Source organism: Petaurus breviceps, unplaced genomic scaffold (genome assembly GCF_028583685.1).
Source record: "Petaurus breviceps papuanus isolate PSGF00001 unplaced genomic scaffold, PetGlider_PUasm1.0 229, whole genome shotgun sequence".
Taxonomy (NCBI): domain Eukaryota; kingdom Metazoa; phylum Chordata; class Mammalia; order Diprotodontia; family Petauridae; genus Petaurus; species Petaurus breviceps.
In genome coordinates, this window is record NW_027185903.1 from 38,474,359 (window position 1) to 38,495,694 (window position 21,336).

Here is a 21,336-nt window from a genome sequence, read left to right on the forward strand (position 1 = left end):
AGTCAGTAGAAGTAATTTATGAAACTAAAATATATTTAGGTGATTTTAAAACATCAGTTATATATATCATCAACTTCCCATTATCTGAGATGCTAATGGTATTTTGGTGGCTTCTTCTGGATATTTTTGATTGTCCAGATGAAGTTATTTTTGAGCAGTCTCACAGCATTCAAATACATTTAGTATTTTTTTTGGGGGGGGCAAGTTTCCTCTCTCGATTTTCTAACAATGCAGGCGAGTGGTTAGTGAATTTTGACCATTGTTTAATACTGGAAAGTCACCATAAACAACTCTGTAGTGATCTCATGGCCATCTGTGGTAATAATTGTTCTTATTTATTTAGCAAAAGTTTTTACCTTATGATAGCCCTGTAAATACATAGTGCAACTATTATTCCCCCATTTTATGGAGGAGAAGTAGAGCTCCGGAATGGGTGACAGACTTGCCCGTAGACACAGATAGGAAATACAGAGTGGAGACTAGAGCCAAGGTCCTTGGGCTCTGAATGAGCTTTCTGCTCTAGTGTACTGCCCTCATTCCCTGGGTCAGGTAGGCAGTGTGCTGTAAGCTGGCTGCTGGGGTTCAGTTCAGCAGTCACGACCACCCTGCCACTTGCTCCTGGACTTGTTCACCTTTTTCAGTGAAGTCAACAAGAAGACTTTGAAAAGCGCTGGTTATATGGTTGTGATGGAATGGCAGTGTATTGTTAGCTGGTTGAATATCTGAATGCACCAGCTAACATGCAACTGCCGTCCTGTTGCATCTATCGTGACATAGACAAATATCCATGCTTCTAATTTTTTAGTTATCACGGTAAATAGGAAAATGATGGCGCTATGATTTACTGTTTCAGTCTTCCTTATCATTGAATTTTTTAGTTTGGAGGCAATTGGGGTTAAGTAACTTGCCTGGGGTCACACAACTAGTAAGTATCTGAAGCTGGATTTGAACTCTGATCTTCCGGACTCCAGGGCCAGTGCTTTATCTGCTTTACCACCTTTATTATAATGTATTTATTTTTATCATTGAGCAATTAATTTCAACAATTATAACTTAGTGAATGAATTTATGGTTGCTAAGGAACTATTTTAATTGTTTTTTGTGTACTAGTACTTTTAAAAATTTAGGAAATAACGATATTTGAATAAAAAGGCTAAAACATTTCTAGAAATTTTCAACCAAGATTGTCTTCATGTGTATCAGGTGAAAGAAGCATATATATATATATGGATCTTACATATTTAAAATTAATTACAAGAAATACTTTTATTCAACAGATGCCTTAAAATATCTTTTAATTATGGCAGTCACAAGAAGGGAAGGAGATAAAGGAAAAAAGATGGAGAAAGAGAGAAAAGGGGGATGAAGAAGAAAAGTCAGATAAGTAGAAGAGGAATGGGGGTGAGAAAAACAGCCATAAAAAGGAAAAAGTATAGGGAGAGATGTAAATATGTAGAGAGAGGAAGGCTCAGCATATAATTATTGTAGTTCATAGCTCTTTACCTACTCTTTATTTGTAAATCTCAGAAGCCTTGCACCATAATGAGCTCCCACACATGGGGAAGTGGGATAGAAAGGATGAAAGATGATTTTTGGGATTATAGCAGCTCTGATTCCAATGATGTTACTTCAAAAACATCTGACCCTCTGTTCAAGACTTTCCCTGTGTACTCCAGTCTAGTGGCTTCTCTTCCCTCCTCACCCCCCCCCCAAGGCAAATCTCACTTAAAAAAAAAAAGATCATGATCCTATGAATGTGAACCATTCATTGTATTACAATGAATTGTATTACAATGAATGAGCTGATTTGAATATAATAAAATGAATTTGGGTTTTTTTTTTTAAGACAGCATATACCTGTATGTTATCTACATGGTCATTTTCTTTTTCTTTTTTTTTTTTTTTTTTGCCTTGTAAAGATTGGTTTTTGTTTGATTTGGCAGAAAATCTAGTTGACAAAGTCTGGTTTTAGTATATGTGTGTGGTGATTGGGCAGTGTATTGTTAGTTAGCTGTTTTTCATAATTACAGCAACTGCATACACTTCCATATTTCCACATGTTCCTTCATCAGGGCAGGTTTAAGCAAACTGTTTAGAGCACTTATGACATTTCTTTATATTTCTTTTGTGGTTCCTTTAAAATATTTATATTAGGGCTAATGAAGAAATACTTTTTCTTAACCCTGATTAAAGGTACTTTGGCTTTTACTTTATTCATCTTTAATCACAGGGGAATTGTAGCTTTGTATAGTATTCTTTGCACAAAGAAAGGAGACAAAACCCTTTCTATGATTGCTTCTAAGAGTACTCTGGTGTTCTCCTTCCATTTAGACAGCAATGGAGGAAATTCATATAGCCAATTTTCTTCCTGAGTGCTGAAATATGAGAAATGGTTGTTATGCTTAATTTGAGAGGGATATAACCTTTTCTACCTTACAACACAGTTAGGAGAGGGACAAATTGCTATGACCAGCATAACTTGGAGGCTCCTAACAATTTCAGTTTGCTATATACTCCCTGGCCCAGTACATACAAGTTAGAAGACCCCTGCTTGGAGGTGAGGTTTCCTCCTTCCCCTTATAAAAATGCAAAAAGAATTCTTAATTGTCCATACAATATGGGAATACTTTGCCTGTATTCAACCATTGTAATCAACCACTAAGCATTTATTAACCACTTAATGTGTGCCATGGTAGATACTAAGTAGTGAATAAATACAAATAAATTACAAGGTAGTTTGGGAGAAAGGGTACTAGAAGTTGGGGGCAGCAAATAAGGTTCATATAGAAGATGGTGTTGATTTGTGACTTGAAGAAAGAGAGGTAGAATATTTTTTGAGATGCAAGTGAGGAATTAGTGTATTCTAGTCATGGGGATGGCCAGTGCAAAGGCAAGGAGGTAAGAGATGAGGTAAAGAGTAGAGAGGAGGTGAGGAATAGAAAGGAGGCCAGTTTGATTGGATTACAGTGTGCAGGATGGGGAATAATGTATGATGAAGCTACAAAGAAAGGTTAGGACTAGGTTTTTATAAGCTAAACATTTTTTTTTCTTGTAGTAACATGGAGCTACAGGAGTTTATTGATTTGGGGAATGCCATGCTCAGCTCTGTACTTAAGGAAAGTTTGGCATTGTGCAGGATGGATGGAGTGGGGAGAGACTTGAGGTTAACATCATAATCTAGTCAAGAGGTGATTAGGGTCTGAACTAAGGTGGTTGGGTGTGAGAGTAGAAAGGGTTGGATGTGAGAGATGCTATGGAGGTTGAAATGGCAAGTTTGGAAACTGATTAGATATGTAAGGTGAGAGTCTTGAATAATATTTAGGTTATGAACCTAGGAAATTGGAGAAACGGTGATGCTTTTGACAGAAATAGAGAAATTTGGAAAAGGGGTAGGATCTTGGTCAGTGAGATAGAGTTCTATTTGAAATGTGTTGAGTTTGACCTGTGTGCAGGACTGTAATAGTAATGGCATTTAAAGATTCCCCTGTATTGGCTTGGTTTTTGGTTTGATTGTGTTAAAACCCAGAGTTTGTTAATCCCACTTGTGGGATGGACTTGTTGACAGATGAAAAGAGAGTGCTGAACTGGGAGGAGCTGGTGACATAGATTTGGAGAGACACGAGAGGGCAGAAGAACTTTTTGGAAGCAGCACCTTTGTGGAGGCAGAGAGAGACTGAGGATTGCTGAGGGCCACTTTGAATTGCCTAGGACTTTGAGAGCTGCCACCCAGAGCTGCCGAGGACTGAGGAGACATGGCTGTTATGCTGGTACTTTGTCTGTCTGTTTTGATGTTGTTTTGCCAGATTTGTCCACTGGTGAAGGACAGTGCTGTTGGTGCAGAAACTTGGAACCTGGCTGTTGGTTCAGAAGCCCTGAAGAAGGATTTTCTTGTTGTATGTTTACAGAAATCCTGGAAGAGGGTTTTGCTAATGTTTTCAGGGGTCCTAGGACTGTTCAGCAGACAGAGGATGAATTAATGAAGAGACTGGCAATGTATCTTGTGGCCTTGCTAAGCTTTGTCTCCCCAGGAACAAAGATTGCTGAGAACTTGCCTCCATTTGGGTATTAAGTGCTGTGCTTAAACTTGTTGTAACTCTGGGGTAGATTCAATTGTGATCCAGGGGTGGGGAACTTTTGACCTTTTTGTGCTCTGTGATTGAACAAATGAATGTACTTTACTTATGATTGGAAACTAATCTCCATTTGAGAAGAGGAGCTTTGTGATGGACTAAATGAAGGTACAGCCTAGGGGTGGACTAGTTTTTAGAACAGAGACTTTGTAATTGATTGACTGAATGGAAGGTCCTGGGGTGGGGTAGTACTTGGAGATTACTTAATCACACTTAGTAAATGCTGTATTTTGAATGATGTCCTATTTTGATCTTCTCTGTTCTTAATTTGTCACTGAACAAAATGGAGAGCACCCGTGCTGGTATTTTGAACCTTGGGAAGTTGCCTTTGCTTGGCATTACAGTACAAGGACATAGATTTTTTTTTTAAAAGCAATTGGGGTTAAGTAACTTGCTCAAGGTTACACGGCCAGGTGTTTCTGGGTGGGTAATAAGTGTCTGAGCCCAGATTCGATCCCCAGGTCATCCCGACACAGGAGCCGGTGCTCTTACTCGCTGTGCTACCGGGGCCGCCCCAGGACATAGATTTTTAAGTGTCCAAGATGCAGTAGGTGATGTGGGACAGAGGCTCAGGGAGAGACTGGGACTGGATATATAGATCTCTTAGTCTTCTGCATAGAGATGATGATTAGCCCATGGGAGCTAATGAGGTCACCCAAGAAGACGTGTACAGAGAGAGAAGGGCACAGGACAGAATGCTTGGAGCATCCAGAATTGGCGACTGTGAAAAGGATAATGAGCCTTGAAGAAGGAGTGATTGGACAGGCAGTTTGATAGGAGCAGTGGGAGAGCACAGAGTCATGAAAACCTAGAGAAGAGTGTCTCTAGTAGGACAGGCCAGCAGTGTCAAGTGCAGGAGACAGGTGGAGAAGGACGAAAGACAGAAAGGACCATCAGATCTGGCAATTAAGAAATGACTGGTAACTTTGTAGAGCAGTTTCAGTTGAATGAGGCTAAAAGATTACAGATGGTTGAGGAGGAGAGAGAGGAAACAACTGAAGAGAGAGATAAGATGACAGCTTGAGTAAATGGTAGGATTTAGTGAAATTTTTCCAGGAGAGAAGCTTAAGACAGAGGGTATATTTGAAAGCAGTAGGGGAGAAACCAGGAGACAGGAAGAGGTCGAAGGATGGAGAGGCAGGGATGATCAAGGTTATAATCTGTTGGAGATGATAGGAAAGGATTGGATCAAGGGCAAATATGAAGGGCTTAGTATTGGCAAGAGAAAGGGCCACTTCATTGTTGGGGAGTGTAGGGGATGAGAGTGGGGGATGATGTTAAAGTGTTTAAAGATGAGAAGGGGAAAAGATAGAGCTCATGTCTAATGGTCTCAATTTTTCCAGTGAACTAAGAGGCAAGATCCTCAGCTGGAAGAGAAGAGGGAGTGTAAGAGACGTGAGGAGAGAAGAGAATGTTTGGAATAGTTTCTGTGGTGAGAGGCAGGGAATCAATTAGGGAGGAGTAGAAGGTTAGCTTTGCATCACTGAGGCCTATTTGAAGTTAGATTACATGAATTCATAATGTGTTCAGTTCTGTTGTGTGACTTCCTCTGGCTCTGTTCAGCAGCAAGTGAGTAGGGGTGGCAGAGGCAAGATGGTGGGTTTACTGAAGGGCTGAGATTTGGCAAGGCATGTGCAGGAGAAGGAGGCAGGGAGAGAGCTTTTAAATTAGAGAATAGTATGGTAGTGAATTGGCTAACCATTGAGTTGAGATTGGAATGGAAAGAAATTAATGAGAGCAAGGGTAATGGTCTAGAAGGGCAGTGGGGTGTGTGTATGTGTGTGTGTGTGTGTGTATTCGTGTGTGTGCTCATTCACACATACGTGCAATAGAAGAGAAATTGGAATCAAATACAAGGTAGAACTGTTTTGGGTTTAGTGCCTGGAAGAGAACTCTCAATGTTTTTTTTTTTAGAATCCTGGAATTTAAATGTATTTCCCTGCAGATGGAAGTGAGTGGCACCATTATAAAGTCAGATAGCATGTTAGCCTTGAAGCTAGGAAGAACCTAGGTTCAAAGTCAATCTCTGAAACATATTGGCTGCATGATCCAGGACAAGTCACAGCCTCTTGGGCCTGTTGGCACTTCTGTAAGTCTGTAGGTTTCAGAGAAGGTGCCAATCTGCATTGGTAGAGGGAATTTCCTCACCTGGGAGTTCCCTTTACTAGTGAAAGTACTGGTCCAGTCCCTATCCCTATCCTCTATCCTACTGCAAACAGTCTTAATGTAGGGACAAACTTTAATACAATACTCTTTTGAAAGAGTTCCACAAGTCTGAATGCAGATGGAAGCATACTTTTTTTCACTTTATTTTTCTTGGTTTTATGTGTATCTGTCCTCTTTCACAATATGACTAATATGGAAATATGTTTTGCATGACTGCACATGTATGACTTTTATTGAATTGCTTGCTTCTCGATGAGGGGGGAGGAGAAGGAAAGTGGGAGATAATTTGGAACTCAAAATTATAACGAAGATTAAGAATTGTTTTTACATATAATTGAAAAAAAATAAAATAGTAAAAAAAAAAAGAGTTCCATATTAGCATTTGATCTTATTTTTATGCTTCAAACATTATTATTGTCAAATTCATCCAAACGGTCAGGGGAGGGGCTTTAGAGAGAGTTTGGTCCAAACTCTTCAGTTAGAGATGAGGAAACTTGAGATCCAGAAAGGTCAAATGATTTGCCCAGAATCACATAACAAAATAGTGGAAGAGCGGAGCGTTGGGATCCAGGTCTCCTGAACTCTTTCCAGACAGAGACGGTCAGATATAAAGAAAGTCTCTGTCCTTAAAAAACCTATAATTTAGAGTGCTGCTTCTGTCATAACATGCTGCCTGTCTGTGAGTTTTTTTTAAAGGTTCCTAAGATTCCTTGACCTTTAATGGAAACTTATTTTAAAAAATCTTATTCTGTAAGCCTAGGTAGTAAAAAAATGCTCTCATGCCTCTGCAAATATTTCTAGGTATGCCCCTTTAAGAACTTTGGTTTCAAAATAGTTTAGAACCTAATACTGGAATATCTCCTGCCTCATCACCTGGATCCAGAGTGGTAGCTTAGTGGCAGGGTGGCAAGACTGCCTCTATTTTACCAAGAATCCTCACCTACATAAGTGAGGACATGCCTTATAATAGAGAGCCAAACCAGAAAAAATGGATGCTGTCCCTCCAAGCCAAATTTTATATGACTGGCTATTAATCCCACTTCATTGCTCCCTTGACTTCATAGGAGGACATAATTAGAAAGGGTGCCTTGCTGTTTAGGGGTAGACGACTTGGTTAGACCGTGACTATTACATGACTGACAAAACTTAAAAGTTATGATTTGGGAAGAAAAATCGTTCAGACTTTTGAACTGTCATCTTAGGGCTTCTGTAATAATTATAGTTCACCACATTATTCTGCCACCATTTTAACCATTTGGGGGTTGAACTGCTCTGCCACCCCCTCTCTCTCCCTCCCTCCCATCAAAATGGTCAAGCATCAAGCAATGAATTAATTGCCAAGTGTCCAATTCACCCTTAACAGAAATAATCAATCTTCAGTTGCTTTGAATAATTATATCTACATTTGGACATAATTTTCAGTTATTATTTACTTTCTTCAAATCCAAGGTGTGGACTGGACATAAGCACCATTTGTGGAATTAGATGAACTTTAGGGAAATATGAGGAAATGACTAATAATTAGCTAAAATATAGAAAGTTCCTAAATAGCATGATATAAAAATTGTAACAGGTAGCTTTGTCAAAATAATAAAATGCACTAGGATGTCAGAGGGGTGACTAGGTGGCTAAGTTGATAGAGTGCTGGGCCTGAAGTCAGGAAAACTCATCTTCCTGAGTTCAAATTTGGCTTCAGACACTTACTAGCTGTGTAACCCTGGGCAGTCACTTAATCCCTTTTGCCTCAGTTTCCTTATCCATAAAATGATCTGGAGAAATGAATGTGAAACCTTAAATGGGGTCACAAAGAGTCAGAAGTGACTGAACAAAAGATGTCAGAAGAGTTCTACTTATAAAAACTTTATTTACAAATCTGAATATGCATAAGTTTGCACATCTATCTTATGTCCTACAATTCTCCCAGTACCCTTTTTCTGGTAATATTGACCACACAAAATTTTTAGTTATATGTTGTTCAAATTTAATTATACTTACATAGTGCTCTGGGGTAGTTAGTATTTAATCCATCAATTACAAGTATCAAAAAAGTTTCATGTTTGTTAAAAGAACAGTAGTGTTTTGGTGATGAAATATTCTGAATTTTCAGTTTTTGATGAATTCTTGGTATATTTAATTTTGACTTTATCCCCAGTCTAAACAATTTTTAGGAGGAGGAGCGGAGTGGGGTGGGGGGAGGGGGAGGGGAGAGAGAGAGACACATCTTAGGCACTTATTTAAGAGATACCATCCTCTTCTGGACCATATTTAATTGGATTCCAGAACTGTTGGAATGATTAAAATGTGATGAAAATGACATTTAGACATTTTGATGCTCTCGTTGCTGCACTAGATTCACATGATTAATACTATTTTTAAAGGTCTTCTTTCTTTTTGATGATGATTTGTCTAACCAAAGCTGCTACATCTGGTCTGATGGCTTCCAAGGATTCATCAGGTCTCCAGAATTTCACAACTTTACCCTCAGGATTGACAAGATATTTCCAAAAATTCCACCTTGGCTCTTTCTTTGATGAATCTAAAAAAAAAATGAGTAGGTAAATTAACTTAATTAAAGTGTAAACCAAAATCTTCAACTTAATTTCGAGCACACTCTCCACTGAATTAATTTAAACTCAACAAACCTATATGTAAGACACTGTGCTAAGAATTATGAATAAAAAGACAAAAATGAAAAACAGTTCCCTCCTAAGGAGTTTATGTTCTACTGAGGGATGTAAGACAAGTAAATACAATATAATTAGAAGAGGCAAAGAATCCTAACCCCTAAATGTTGCCTAAATGAGGATTTAAAAATCAGACTCTGGGTCTATAATAATGTTAGTCAAACTCTTTTAGGAAAAAGTTGAAATATCCAGATCTTGTTCTACTATTGATTTTCTATAGATCTGCTAGGGAATGAAGTAAAACAGTTCATTTTGGAAAAATACATTTAAATAAAAACATTTTTAACCTTGTTATTTCATTTTAATGGATAAAATGATACTGCCAATTAGGTAATTAATAAATTTGTAGTTTAATCTGTATATTTAATATGTAGTTGCTTGGAATATTAAAGATATAATAGCCACAAAACTGAAGAATTACACGCATGCAATGAATTTTTCTTTAAAGGCTGGCTCTTTGTTAATGTAGGAAAGGAATTTTTGCCTCTGAAAGCCATTTATTTCAAGTTATTTGGTGTTCAATTTAAATTTATGGATGAATATCATTTGGGCCCACCTAATTGACTAACTTAGGGAAGATGCAACATATAAAGAAACATTTCTAACTAGAAGAACCAAATAAAACTGCATAGAATTATTAAAATTGCATTGTTATTTCAGTTAACCTAGCTTAAAATTAGCTGGAGGAATGGAAAAATTTCCATGATGGAAAAGGTTTTAAAGCATAACACAACAGTTTGTGGCAAAAATCTTTTCCTTTATGCAAGGAACTCAGAGTTAAGATGCTGCTTTATCTAGGTCTGTTCTGCTCAAAACTTATTTAAAAGGACCCAATTCTCATTTGCATTTAAAGTTTTTATACTTATTTGCTCCTAGAACTTTGTTTGACTTCAAAGCAAACTTTGAGTCCACACAAGTTTTTAAATTCTTTGAGGGAAAGACTTTAGAAACAATGGAATATCAGAAATTAACTTGAATAATCACAGGGAAAAGGATATTACTGTAATTTTGACATGAAAATTAGAGAACTAATTCTAAGATTTGGGTTGTAAATGGAAGCTGTTGATCTGCAAATATAAAAATGAATATTAGACCATGAGTGGCACATGGATATAGTAAAAAAAAACAACAACCAAATTGGAAATTATTAATAAAGTCGTCAGTGGCAGGTAGTTGAAGATCTCTTGTATCTATTTACTCATTTCCATTGCCATTCCCACAAGGCCAGATTAATCTTTCTGAGATATATTTTTCCTGATTTCAATGGTTCCCTGTTACCTATGGAATAAAATCCATTCTAGTGCATTGTGATGTAGCCCCAATCTACTGTTCCAACTCTTAACACTTCCTCTCATGCACCTGATATTCAGCAAAACAACTATTTCATCTTTCCTCAAAAATATCCTGTTTGTTTAACTCTGGGTCTTTGTTTACCCACTTCCCTTGACTTAGAATTGTTAGTTATTGGAATTCCACCTACCCTTAAGGGTCTAGTTCAAATACTGTCTCCTTTATGAAGCTTGGCCTGATGGCTCTGGAGGAGAAAGTGAGGCTGGTGACCTTGCACAGTCCTCCCTCACTCAAATCAGAGTCAATTGCAAGTCACATCATCGTTTCCCTGATACCGTGGTCCTCTTCAAAAGTGAAGGACAAACACCACAGCCACCTGATGCCCCAAGCCAGATGTGATCTGTTCCTTTTCTGTGTTTCTAAGTGCTTAATGCCATTGGCTTTCTATTATATTTAATTCAGTTTCAATATAATGAACATGTATTATGTGCCTGCTGTATGCTAGGCCCTCTACTGGCACCGGTGATACCGAGGTAAGATTGGGCATCACACAGTCAGTGTGCTTCAGGAGTTCAAAATCTTGCAGAGGATAGAAGTCATACATAAATAACTATCATACAAATTAGAATATAGTGAGTCTAAGAAGATGCAATGAGAGATGGGTAGAGAGAAATTCCGGCAGGGAGAATTTGGGAAAAGTTCCTGCAAGGAGTAGTGCCTAAGCTGGGCCTAAAGGATTTTCATAGGCAAACATTAGGGAAAAGAGTTTGTTTTGGTGACAGAGTGACAGAGGAGAGAGCAGGGCAAGAAGAGGGGAAATAAGCAGTGCAGTCTGGTTAGAATATAGCATTGTGAAGACGATTATGAGCTAAGGACAGCAAGGAAGGCTGGAGTCAGGCTGTAGGGAGCTCTGAATGCCTGGCTAAGGCATGGAGAGAATGTCACAGACAGGGAGAGGGAAGGTACAGTGACAGGATAGCTGAATGGGGAGATGCCAGAATTAGACCAGTCAGGATGTTGATGACACTTCTGCTGAGAGGCGAGTAGTGGTATCATCAATGTAAAATAAGGAAGTTGGAAGGCGATAGAGGTTTGGGGAGCAAAAGGAGTATTTAGTTTTATTTGTTGAGTCTGAGGTACTGGTAGCATGTCCAGATGGGAAATGTCTAGGAGCAGGTGGGAAATTATAGACTTGGGAACCATCCACGTGGAGTTAATGACAAGCCTAGGGAGTGCGTGAGATCAGTGGAGGTCCACGTTTCAGGGATAAAAGGAGGAGGGGACATCAAGAGAGACTTGGGAGAAATGACTAGAGCACTAGAAAAAGCATGGGCGCACAGTGTTAGCAGAGGATAGAATGCAGAGATGGCAGTCAATAATTAGTCAGCTTCTGGAAAGCAAGGACAATTTGTGGTTCATCTTTGTATCTCCTCAAGTGCCATTTGTTGAGGCATACCTGTCATCACACCTTGCCGGGACTATTGCACTAGCCTCCTAATTGATCTCCCTAGGAGACTGTAAGCTTCTGGAGGGTAGAGATTCATTTTTGTCAATGCATCTTCAACAGTTAGCACAGTGCCTCACACATAGTAAGTACCAGCAGAAAAAAAAAAAGCTTAATGAGTTGGGGCAATTGCCATTTATTTGAGTAGACATTGTGCACATATAATTTGACGGTTACAACCAATAATTGAATAGCAATAGGACTCACAATGATTCTTTTGCCTACACTGCTAGGTAGTCATTATGTTTGCTTTTTAGGATGTCAGGTCTTACGTAAGTTTTTACAGCTGCTTTATATAATGTCTTTAAAAGGGATAGGTCTTATATGGCCATGGAAGAATGTATAGAACTTTTGCTTCATTCATAATGTGGAGCAGTGGTGCTTTAAGTCACAAAGAACCATAGTGAAAATGTTATGATATAGGACTAGGTAATTCAAACATGAAGGCTATTTTACTTTGAATCTAGCAAGCTTTTAGCTTGAATCTAGCCAGACCTGAAGGTAGCCTTGAAACAGTCTTTCATAGCTGGCAGGAAAATTATCAGTTTCCTTCCTCATCAACATTATGTAGAGGTATGCAAAGAGAAAAATGACGTATTTTCATATTATGCTTTATGAAGTTATACCAATAAGAATTTGCAAGATGAAATCTTCCATGAAATATGTTGCATAGCCATAGCAATACTGAATTAAACTGTAATTTGCATTGGATCAGATCTTGTACTACCAAAGAAAATGAAGCACTAATTTTGGGGAAACAAAACTTGCTAAGAATTGTTGTTAATAATAACAATCTCCCACTAAAGTCTTTCTTCAATGCCTCACCATGTTTGGAGGTGACCCTGGGCTGAATCAATGCTTTGTGAAATTATGCTAATAAGAATTGGCAAGGTGAGAGCTTTCATGAAGTGAAAGTATTTCATATAAAAAGCTTTGTCAATCAATAGATATAAAAAATTGTAAAGGAACTACCAAGGTGAGGATGAACTGTGTTTTTGTTTGTCTAAGCACCAGCACAGCTAAATTTAGAGGTTACTTTCTTGGCCATCAGGCAGGTGAATTTTAGAGACGATTTACTAATGTGTGGAAGCATCTACATTTGTTAACAGACCAATTAAATAAATGAAGTCAAGGATCCTTAAAATATTTAAGTATAATAATATGAACTCACATTTACATAGCGCTTTTACTGTTTACAAAGTGCTTTTACGGTTTGCAAAAGCACATAAGATGAGATGTTTTGTAAGACTTTGTTAATGAAACATTTCTGAAATAAAAAACAGATAATTAAGGTGGGGGCGGAGGGGTTTAATCTCAAAAATGAAAGACAATTAGAAAACATAACACAAATGAGTAAGATATTTACCAATAAGGAATCTAAATGCAGGTTCTCCTTCGGATCCTAGAATCTTAATCTTGTGGAAAACGGGGAAGGTCACTCCATAGTTTGATTTTACAAAAGCTTCTATTTCGTGACTGGGGCGGGGCTCGGAGTCTCCAAACTGATTGCACGGGAAAGCCAAGACATTGAAGTGGAACGACCCAAACTCCCGGTGCAGTTCCTGCAGCGCTAAGTAGTTTCTGTCTGTGTGCCGGCAGTTACTGGCCACGTTTACAATCAGTGATGCCTCCGGGAAAAAGAGAAAGTCCAACCAGAGAGAGAAACACATTTTTATAAAAACTGCAAGTTCAAAGAATAAAAACAGCTTCGGGGACTACAGCATCGGACAAGGCAGTTCCTCTTCGATTATATTAGATTTCTAAGTAAATATTTATAAAACAATGTAACAGTGCTAGGACTTAATGGCATTTTATATCACTGATGTTAATAAAGACTGGGCGTGCAAGAAAGGAGAAACTGTAAAGTTTTAGTGTTATAAGTAAAAATGGTTTTTTTTGGGGGGGTTGTATCTGCATTTTCATGTGATAATTTATTAACAATCATTCCCATTTCCATCCCCATCCCCATCCCTACCACCCCCCTAGTCAACCTCTAAATGATCCAAAGTATTAACACAAAAATTCTTTTAGTATTCAGAAAATGAAAAATGAGAGCCAAACTTTATTTGCCTTGTGATGTTATTTCAGACAGACCCCCCCCCCCCCACGCCTTGAGGCCTCAGTACCGGAGGTAGCAATGACAGTCCCTCAGGCCCTCCTGACCCGGAGTCAGCATTGCAGGTCGTAAAGCGAACGTGTGATTCTGCACAGAGGATGGAAAGCACTAGGAAGCGCATACAGATGAAAATCCGAAGATGCCACTTACTTTGCCTCTGTACTTCTCCAAAGAAACGGTCCTTCCCCGCGAATCCTTCACTTCGAACGAATAAAAGTCTTTGATTTTCGGCTTCAGGTATCTCAGCTGCAGCAGGAACAAGGTGACGGAGCACAGGATCATGGACAACAAGACAGCAATCACCCTGGCCTTGGGGATGGAGCACTTCAATGGATTCGCGGCGAGAGGCTCCATTTTGGAGGGTTCCCGGGGCGGTCCCGGCAGGCCCGGAACGGGAGGAGGAGGAGCCGAAAGCCCCCGCAGCGTCCGCGCCCTCGGCCTAGGCCACGGCGGCCCGAGCCCTCAGGGCTGCCGCAGGGGCCGCGGACTGCGGAGGGGAGGCCGGCTTCAGTGGGGATGAGATTAAAAACCCGGAACGAAGAGCCCTCTCTAACTTTTAATTGTCCTTAAAAAAAGTCAGAAGATATTTCCCCAATAGATGGCGCTGCAGCAGCTCGAAAGATCCTGTTTAAAAAGGTCCCTGGTGTTACTTTTGATGATACTTTTGACCTATAGGACGTGCAGCTGAAAGGGATCCGAGAGGTCATCCATTCCACTTACTACATTAAATTCCTACGTATTTAGGGGTGAGGGAAATGACTTCGGAAGAAGCGGAGGGATTTGTTGGGCGCAGTGGTGATGTATATATTGGATAAGAGCCTTAGAATTTAAAATGGGGAAACCAAAACCAAACCCCCCAAATTGTCTAGACTTCTAAAAAGACTATTATATATAACAAATTGCCTTCTCAAGGAGGAGGGAGGGAGAGAATTTGGAACTCAAAAATTTTAAAGCATGTTAAAATTATTTTTACAATGTAACTGGGAAAATATAAACATTTAATTAAAAAAGAATGATTTGGTCTATGCTTATCATAAAAGAGACTGATGTGATCACCAGTTCATCATGAATTGAACAGATAAGTGGAAAGCTTTGTGTCTGCTTCAGTCCTATGCTTCTCCTTGCTAAGGTTTATAGGAAACAGGTTGCCACTCTGTGGGGTGGGGTGGAGAGATAATGAGAGCTCAGGACCACCCAAGACTAGGACATTCCCAAGTCCATGATTTACTCCTGACCTGCCTAGGTAAGATAACAGGCTGAATGCAATGAAGGGGGGGGGGTAATTAGAGCTGAGCAGGGGAGCACCACCCTTATGCATGTAAATGAAGAATGAGACAAATATTTACTGAGTAACTACTGATAGACTGTCCTGTTCTCTTGGGACCACTTACTTGGGCTTGACTTTTGTGGGGAGCATTCCCCATTCTGTGTCAAGCTTAAAGAGCACATGGACTTGGAAAACCACACATTAACCTTGTTGTTGTCTGTCCTTCGTTCTTGAAGAGGACCAGGGACATCATGACAGTGATGTCTTGACTTGCCCATGAATTAGACTCCAGTGAGGCAGAGCTGCACAAAGTTTTCAGTCTCGCTCTCTCCTCCAGTCTGGACAAAGGACAGGATTACTGGCTTCTCCTCTTTCTCCCTCTTCCTCCTTTTCTTCAAAAAAGGTGGGATGATTTACTTTTTGCCCTGCACAGTTTTTGTTTTTGAAATACAACTCTGAAAAAACATGCTTAAAATTAACATCACCTATGTTACATGGTATTTTTATGTGTTTTATGAAATATTTCCCAATTACATTTTACTGTTGTATTCAGTGGTGCTGGGCCATTGGAACCTTAAGGCTGCATGTCTGACACCTCTGCCTTATATTAATCTCTTTCACCTTCTCCTCTAATCAAAAACTGCCAGTCCTGTGCCCCACTCCCTTAGCACCTTGCAATTGACTGGTTTTCAGATGGGTTTCAGATGCCACCATCAACACTGTCATCAGTAGATGTATATGGCACTCCTTCCAAGGGAATCTGTGTTTTGAAAAAGGAACAGAACTCTAATGATGAGAATTTCAGAGCTCAGCCTATATTGGATCCTTGCTGGGCAGGTGAGGCTTAAACTGTGGCTTTTGTTAGGCCCATGGTGGAGATATTTTTGTATAAGAAGACTTCGAAGATGCCAAAATAAAATCACATAGGAGGCTGCCAGCCCCACCTCTTTGCAAGAGCTTCTGAAAATGATGGCAGGAAGGAAGGGAGGACCAACTCAGTGACACCCAGCTGGCTAGCCTGGTGACAGCTCCAGCTTGGATTGTTCTTAATAGTTCTCCTTATGACTGTGACATGTTGGTGCTTCTTATCTCTCCTCCATTCATTTCTAGGCAGAGGGAGATTCTCTAGACATTGCTGTTGTACTCCTAGTTAGTAGTAGAATAGAGGTAGCAGTATACAGTGTGGTGCTCATGCTACCTGGCATCGTAAGGCCAAAATAAACTCCTGTGATTTGTAATTCAAAGTATTTGTGATACTCAGAATGTTCTGAAATTTAGGAGCTACTTAGTTTCAGATATACCCATTTATCAGAATGTCATATAAAATTAACAGATAAAGTGGTTAGTGTGTCTTACATGGGTGATGCCTGAAGAGCAAGGGTTCTTAAACCAGGGTCAAAACTCTTCCCCCCCCCCCAGGAGTCCATGAACCTGGCAGGGAAAATATTGCAAATTTATTTCTATACTTGGTTTTCTTTGTAATCCTAAAGAGTTTATTTTATGCATTTAAAAAACATCCTTCTAAGAAGGGGCCCATAAGCTTCATGAGACTCCTAAAAGTGTCCCATGACTCAACAGAAGTTAAGAGTTCCTGGTACAGAGTATGGGCTTTGCAGGGTGATAGAGGCAGACACATGTGGTTGGATATGAAGACTCAGAGAGGGACAAACACAGAGGCTCTTGGTTTTACATGGACTTGGGAAGAGACCCATGCATCCTTGTTCAATAGCAGGGGTTCTTAACCTAGGGTCTGTGAACTTGAGGTTTTTTTTTTTTTAATATTTTTACAATAATTTAAATAGAATTAATTATTAAAATAATTGGATTCCTTTTAAATCCTATGTCTTTTATTTTATGCGTTTAAAAGTGTTATTCTGAGAAGAGATCCATGCAGAAATTTCATCAGGCTGCCCAAGAGGGCCATGGTACAAAACAGGTTAGGAGCCTCGGTTTTACAGTATATGTAGGAGCCAAAACCAAATCGACTCATAGGAAGAGGAGCCCCAATGAGAGAAGACAGGAACCTCAATTGTGTAGTCTGATTTAGGCCATGCAAGATGAAAGTCGTGGGTGTGGCAGAATCACCCACATTGATAAGATCACAGATCTATTGAAGCCAAAGTTTCATAAAAAATCTTGGTTAATTCACTTTTTTTTCCAAACACGGAGATAAACCAAATGACACAAACTGGAGGAAAGAACAAAAAGAAAAATATCTAAGTACAAAAAATATGTGTGTGCCGTGCCCCTTGTGAGCGGTGACAAATCACTTCAGGCCTTCACCTCAGCTTCTCAGAATATTGGTGTTTACAGTCCACACTTTGTTACACACACAAATCACATTACATTTAATTCAATGAAAATTCATTTAGTGCCGACTGTGTTCAAGGTGCTGTTCTAGGCTCTGGTTACAAAAATGAAAACCAGTGGTCTTTGCCCCCTGTTTACTTACACTCTTGTGAGGGAGGGGGTATGGAAAGCATATGGCTAAGTGTAATGCAAGTTAGTGTCCAGAAAGTCAGAGAAGAAGGGATTACTTTTAGATGTGAGAATCCAGGAAGGTGTCACAGAATAAGTAACACCTGGGTTGAATCTTGGAGACGGAGAAGAATTTCAGTATGCAGAAATGGCAGTGAGAGTCTGATGTAGGCATGAAGGGTAGTGCAGATAAATGTTCAGTGGCCAAGAGCTCTGTATAAGTATATTGAGAATTCAGAAAATGCCATTAAGGGGAAGGCCATCCAATACTGAGCAGAGGAAGAAGAGAGAAGTTGTGGCGGTGAGTGACTCTCACTGAAGGATACCAAGGAAACCAAATAATGACCAGATATGAATGAGGCAGAATACTGTCTTCCTAGGAAATAAGTATGAGACGCGATGGAGAGCCTGATTACAATTACCCACTTCTTATTATTCAAGGTGGGGACGAGTTCTATTTTTCTTTTTAAAAAAAAATTTAAAATTTTCATTGATATCTCTTGTTTTTATAACACCTTAATTTCTGGGCATTTTCCCCCCAACTATTATACCCAGTGAGCCATCCCCTATAATAAAGAGTGAAAAAGAAAAAAATAATCCAGCCAAACTAATAACATATAAACTGTTTGACGGTATGTTCCATGTTCCATATCCATTGTCCCCTATATTTGCAAAATAGGAGTTGATTTTCTTATCTCTTCTCTGGAGCCAAGCTGGGTCATTATAATTCTTGCCCCCCTCCCCTTTTTTGTTCTTCCCATTTACATTATTACATGTAGCCACTGTATATATTGTTTTCCTGGTTCTGCTTACTTCCTACTGAATCAATTAATACAAATCTCACACTTTGAATTCTTGATATTCATTGTTTCATATGGAGCAGTTTTATTTCATTATATTCACGTACTACAATTTGTTTAGCCATTCCCTAATGGGAACTCATGACCTTAGCTGTGTATTCATAAATATAGAGTACAGAGTATAGGTGATAAACAAGACAAAATATAATTATTGATGTAAGGAGGTAAATATGACCTCATAGGTATTCTTAATGATAAGTGACACCAAAATGTGACTTAGGACTGGAATTTGACTATTCAAAAGTGACAGATTGGATAAATATATTAAGAAGTTACATTTATCTAAAGACATCCGAGAACTAGAGAGAGGAAGCATGTTAAAAGCAATTAGATAAGGATAAAAATGGAGAAAAATAGGATAGTGTGGCAACAGTAATATACTGGGCCTGAAAGAGGAAATGGTTGATAAGTTTGGGAAATAGATAATAAACCTGGCATATGGCATCACAGCACAGTGGTACTGGTTGACTTCAACTCTCTGGATGGCTACTAGAAACTTCTCTTGGCTAAAAGCAAATATATATTCTTGACATACTTAAACAGTAATTTAATTCTGGATGGAGACAAGGAGGACTGTATCTATCTGAAGTGGTGCTGTATTCTTGCTGAGTATCCTTTCCATGCTGTTGTTAAGTGTCAGGTGGTCTATGACCGTTTCATTTTGTTTTGATCTTGAACCTGAACCACCAGACTGGGCTTAATCAGGCCCAATCTCCTCCCCCACCCCACCAGGAATCTTGGCAGGGAGTGACTACATATCTTAAAGTTTGTGATAGACAAGGAGGGGAAAGTTAGGCACAGCATGATGCCCACCCTAGACTTTGTCATTGCTTTTCAGTTGTTTCAGTCACATCTGATCCTTCATGAACCTATTTGAAGTTTTCTTGGCAGAGATACTGGAGTGGTTTGCTGTTTCCTTTTCCAGCTCATTTTATAGATGAAGAAACTGAGGCAAAAAGGGTTAAGTGACTTGCCTAGGGTCACATAGTTAGTACTTGTCTGAGGTCAGTTTTATGAATTCAGAAAAATGAGTCTGCCTGACTCCCAGATTGGCACTTTATTCGTTGTGACACCTAGCTGCCTCCCCTAGATTTAGGGGTACTATATGTTAAAGAATTCAGATAGTACATAAATAGAATCTCATGGTCCAAAACTCTACAGGGCCTAAGAGTAATAATGGTGGAACTGGAATGACATAAACACAAATGATTCCAATGAAACTCAACTGCTCAAATCTTATTTTGCTAATGTTTTTTTTTCTACCTTTTTGCCTGGGAATAGTAGAATAAAGGTGATTAACAGGGAGTTGAAATCTCAGAAAAGTAAGAAGATATTAGGAGGGTGCCCAGATACCCTCAATGAATTCAAGTCATTAGACTTGGATATACTACATACCAGGGTGCTGAAAAATATTGTGTGTGTTTTAAAGTATGAATAACAAGAGAGATGGATTATTCATACTATAGACTTGCCAACTCAATTTTGATTGTGGGCAAAATTCTACAATGAAATGTTAAAGAGAAGGTTTTTGAGTGTTTAGAAAGGGAATCAATGATAACTAAGAGTCAACATGACTTTATCAGGAATATGTCAAATATCATTTCAGCTTTTTGTCAGAATTACTAGATTGGTAGACCATGAATTTCCATACACATAATATACTTTGGTTTGAGCATAACATTTGACAGTATCCTTTTCTTTCCAGATAGATAAGATATAGTGATAGATATAGATATCCTTCTAGGCTAGTAAAGTTAGTTGGATTTAGAACTTTTTGAATGACTGTACTCAACAATAATTAACAAATTAATGTCAACTTAGAGGGTGGTCTTGAATAATATGTTTTAATCAATGGCTTTCATCATTCATGACTTTAATTCATTGATTTGGAGGAAAGTATAGTTGTAGTGCTTATCAAATTTATTGATGGCATGAGGCTTGGAGGGAGAGTTTAAATACTGGATCACAAAATCAGAATTTTGACAGATGGGCCAAATCCAATAGCATGAAATTTAATGTAATAAGTGTGAAGTCTCACATTTAAATAATACTGTAGAAGTCTGTGTCTGAGGAAGCATTGATGGACAACAGTTTTCATAAAATATCTTGAGATTTTAATGAATTGCAAAGTCAATGAAGCAATAACAGGATATGACAGCCAAAAAACTAATGTTCAGGATAACAGAGGTAGGTATTACAGAAGTAGAATAAACAGGGCTTAGCAATTGATAGGATGTAAATGGCAGAGGAGTGGGAAGAGTCTAATGTATTTCATGTTCTGCATCTGACGGACTGGAGAATAATAGGCCTTAGTGTACTTACTTGAAAAAAGAGAGAACTGGACCAGGAGACCTCGATCTATGATGCAATGATAAAACATGAAGAATTAATTTTTTTTTTACCATGTTGAGCTTGAGGTATCGGCAGGGGACATGCAAGTGGAGATGTCCATCCAATTTGATAATTAGAATTTCTGGACTGAAGCTGAGAGGTGAGGCCTGGGCAGAGATAAATATTTGGGAATCATCCATATAGCAGTGATAATTAAAGCCTTGTGATTGCCAAGGAAGAAAATTCAGAGAGAAAAGAGATGTGGATAGATTTTTTGAATAGATTGTCAACAGTTGGGTGACAGAAAGAACAGGAGTGGACCACTAAGTTAGCAAAGAGAGGGAAGAAGAGGATCAGGAGGGAGCAATCAATGTATGTTGGTTTACAATGAATTGGTAAGTTTTACTATCGGTAAATTTTCCTGAGAGGAGTGGAAAGGGCAGTAGGAAGAAACATAGCTGGTGGGGGTAATATGGAGTAGTCTGTTGAAACAGAAAGTGCGATTCTGAA

The 21,336-nt window shown here is 38.9% G+C and overlaps 2 protein-coding genes across 3 annotated transcripts in view; one reads left to right on the forward strand and one right to left on the reverse strand.

The window, feature by feature from the left end:
- The window catches only part of CDC20B (cell division cycle 20B), a 76,048-nt gene that overhangs the window by 6,042 nt on the left and 48,670 nt on the right, over positions 1-21,336 (forward strand). The gene's annotated exons all lie outside the window — the stretch shown is intronic.
- GPX8 (glutathione peroxidase 8 (putative)) lies at positions 8,141-14,898 on the reverse strand. 2 transcript variants are annotated; one of them, XM_069096515.1, is made up of 3 exons: positions 14,041-14,859; positions 13,141-13,402; positions 8,141-8,832 (listed from the first exon to the last, which is right to left on the reverse strand). In XM_069096515.1, the coding sequence occupies exons 1-3, from the start codon at positions 14,242-14,244 to the stop codon at positions 8,669-8,671; spliced, it is 630 nt and encodes a 209-aa protein (XP_068952616.1). In that variant the 5' UTR covers positions 14,245-14,859; the 3' UTR covers positions 8,141-8,668. The 2 variants fall into 2 exon arrangements, with proteins under 2 accessions (XP_068952616.1, XP_068952617.1); XM_069096516.1 differs by lacking the exon at positions 13,141-13,402 and having other exon boundaries at positions 14,041-14,898.

Excerpts from the sequence above, each read along its gene's own strand:
- GPX8 (XM_069096515.1), bottom strand. The coding sequence starts at position 14,244 with ATGGAGCCTCTCGCCGCGAATCCATTGAAGTGCTCCATCCCCAAGGCC. Across the intron at positions 13,403-14,040 it reads TGGAGAAGTACAGAGGCAAA|GCATCACTGATTGTAAACGT; the intron begins GTAAGTGGCATC and ends TTTTTCCCGGAG. Across the intron at positions 8,833-13,140 it reads TGCATTTAGATTCCTTATTG|ATTCATCAAAGAAAGAGCCA; the intron begins GTAAATATCTTA and ends TTTTTTTTTTAG.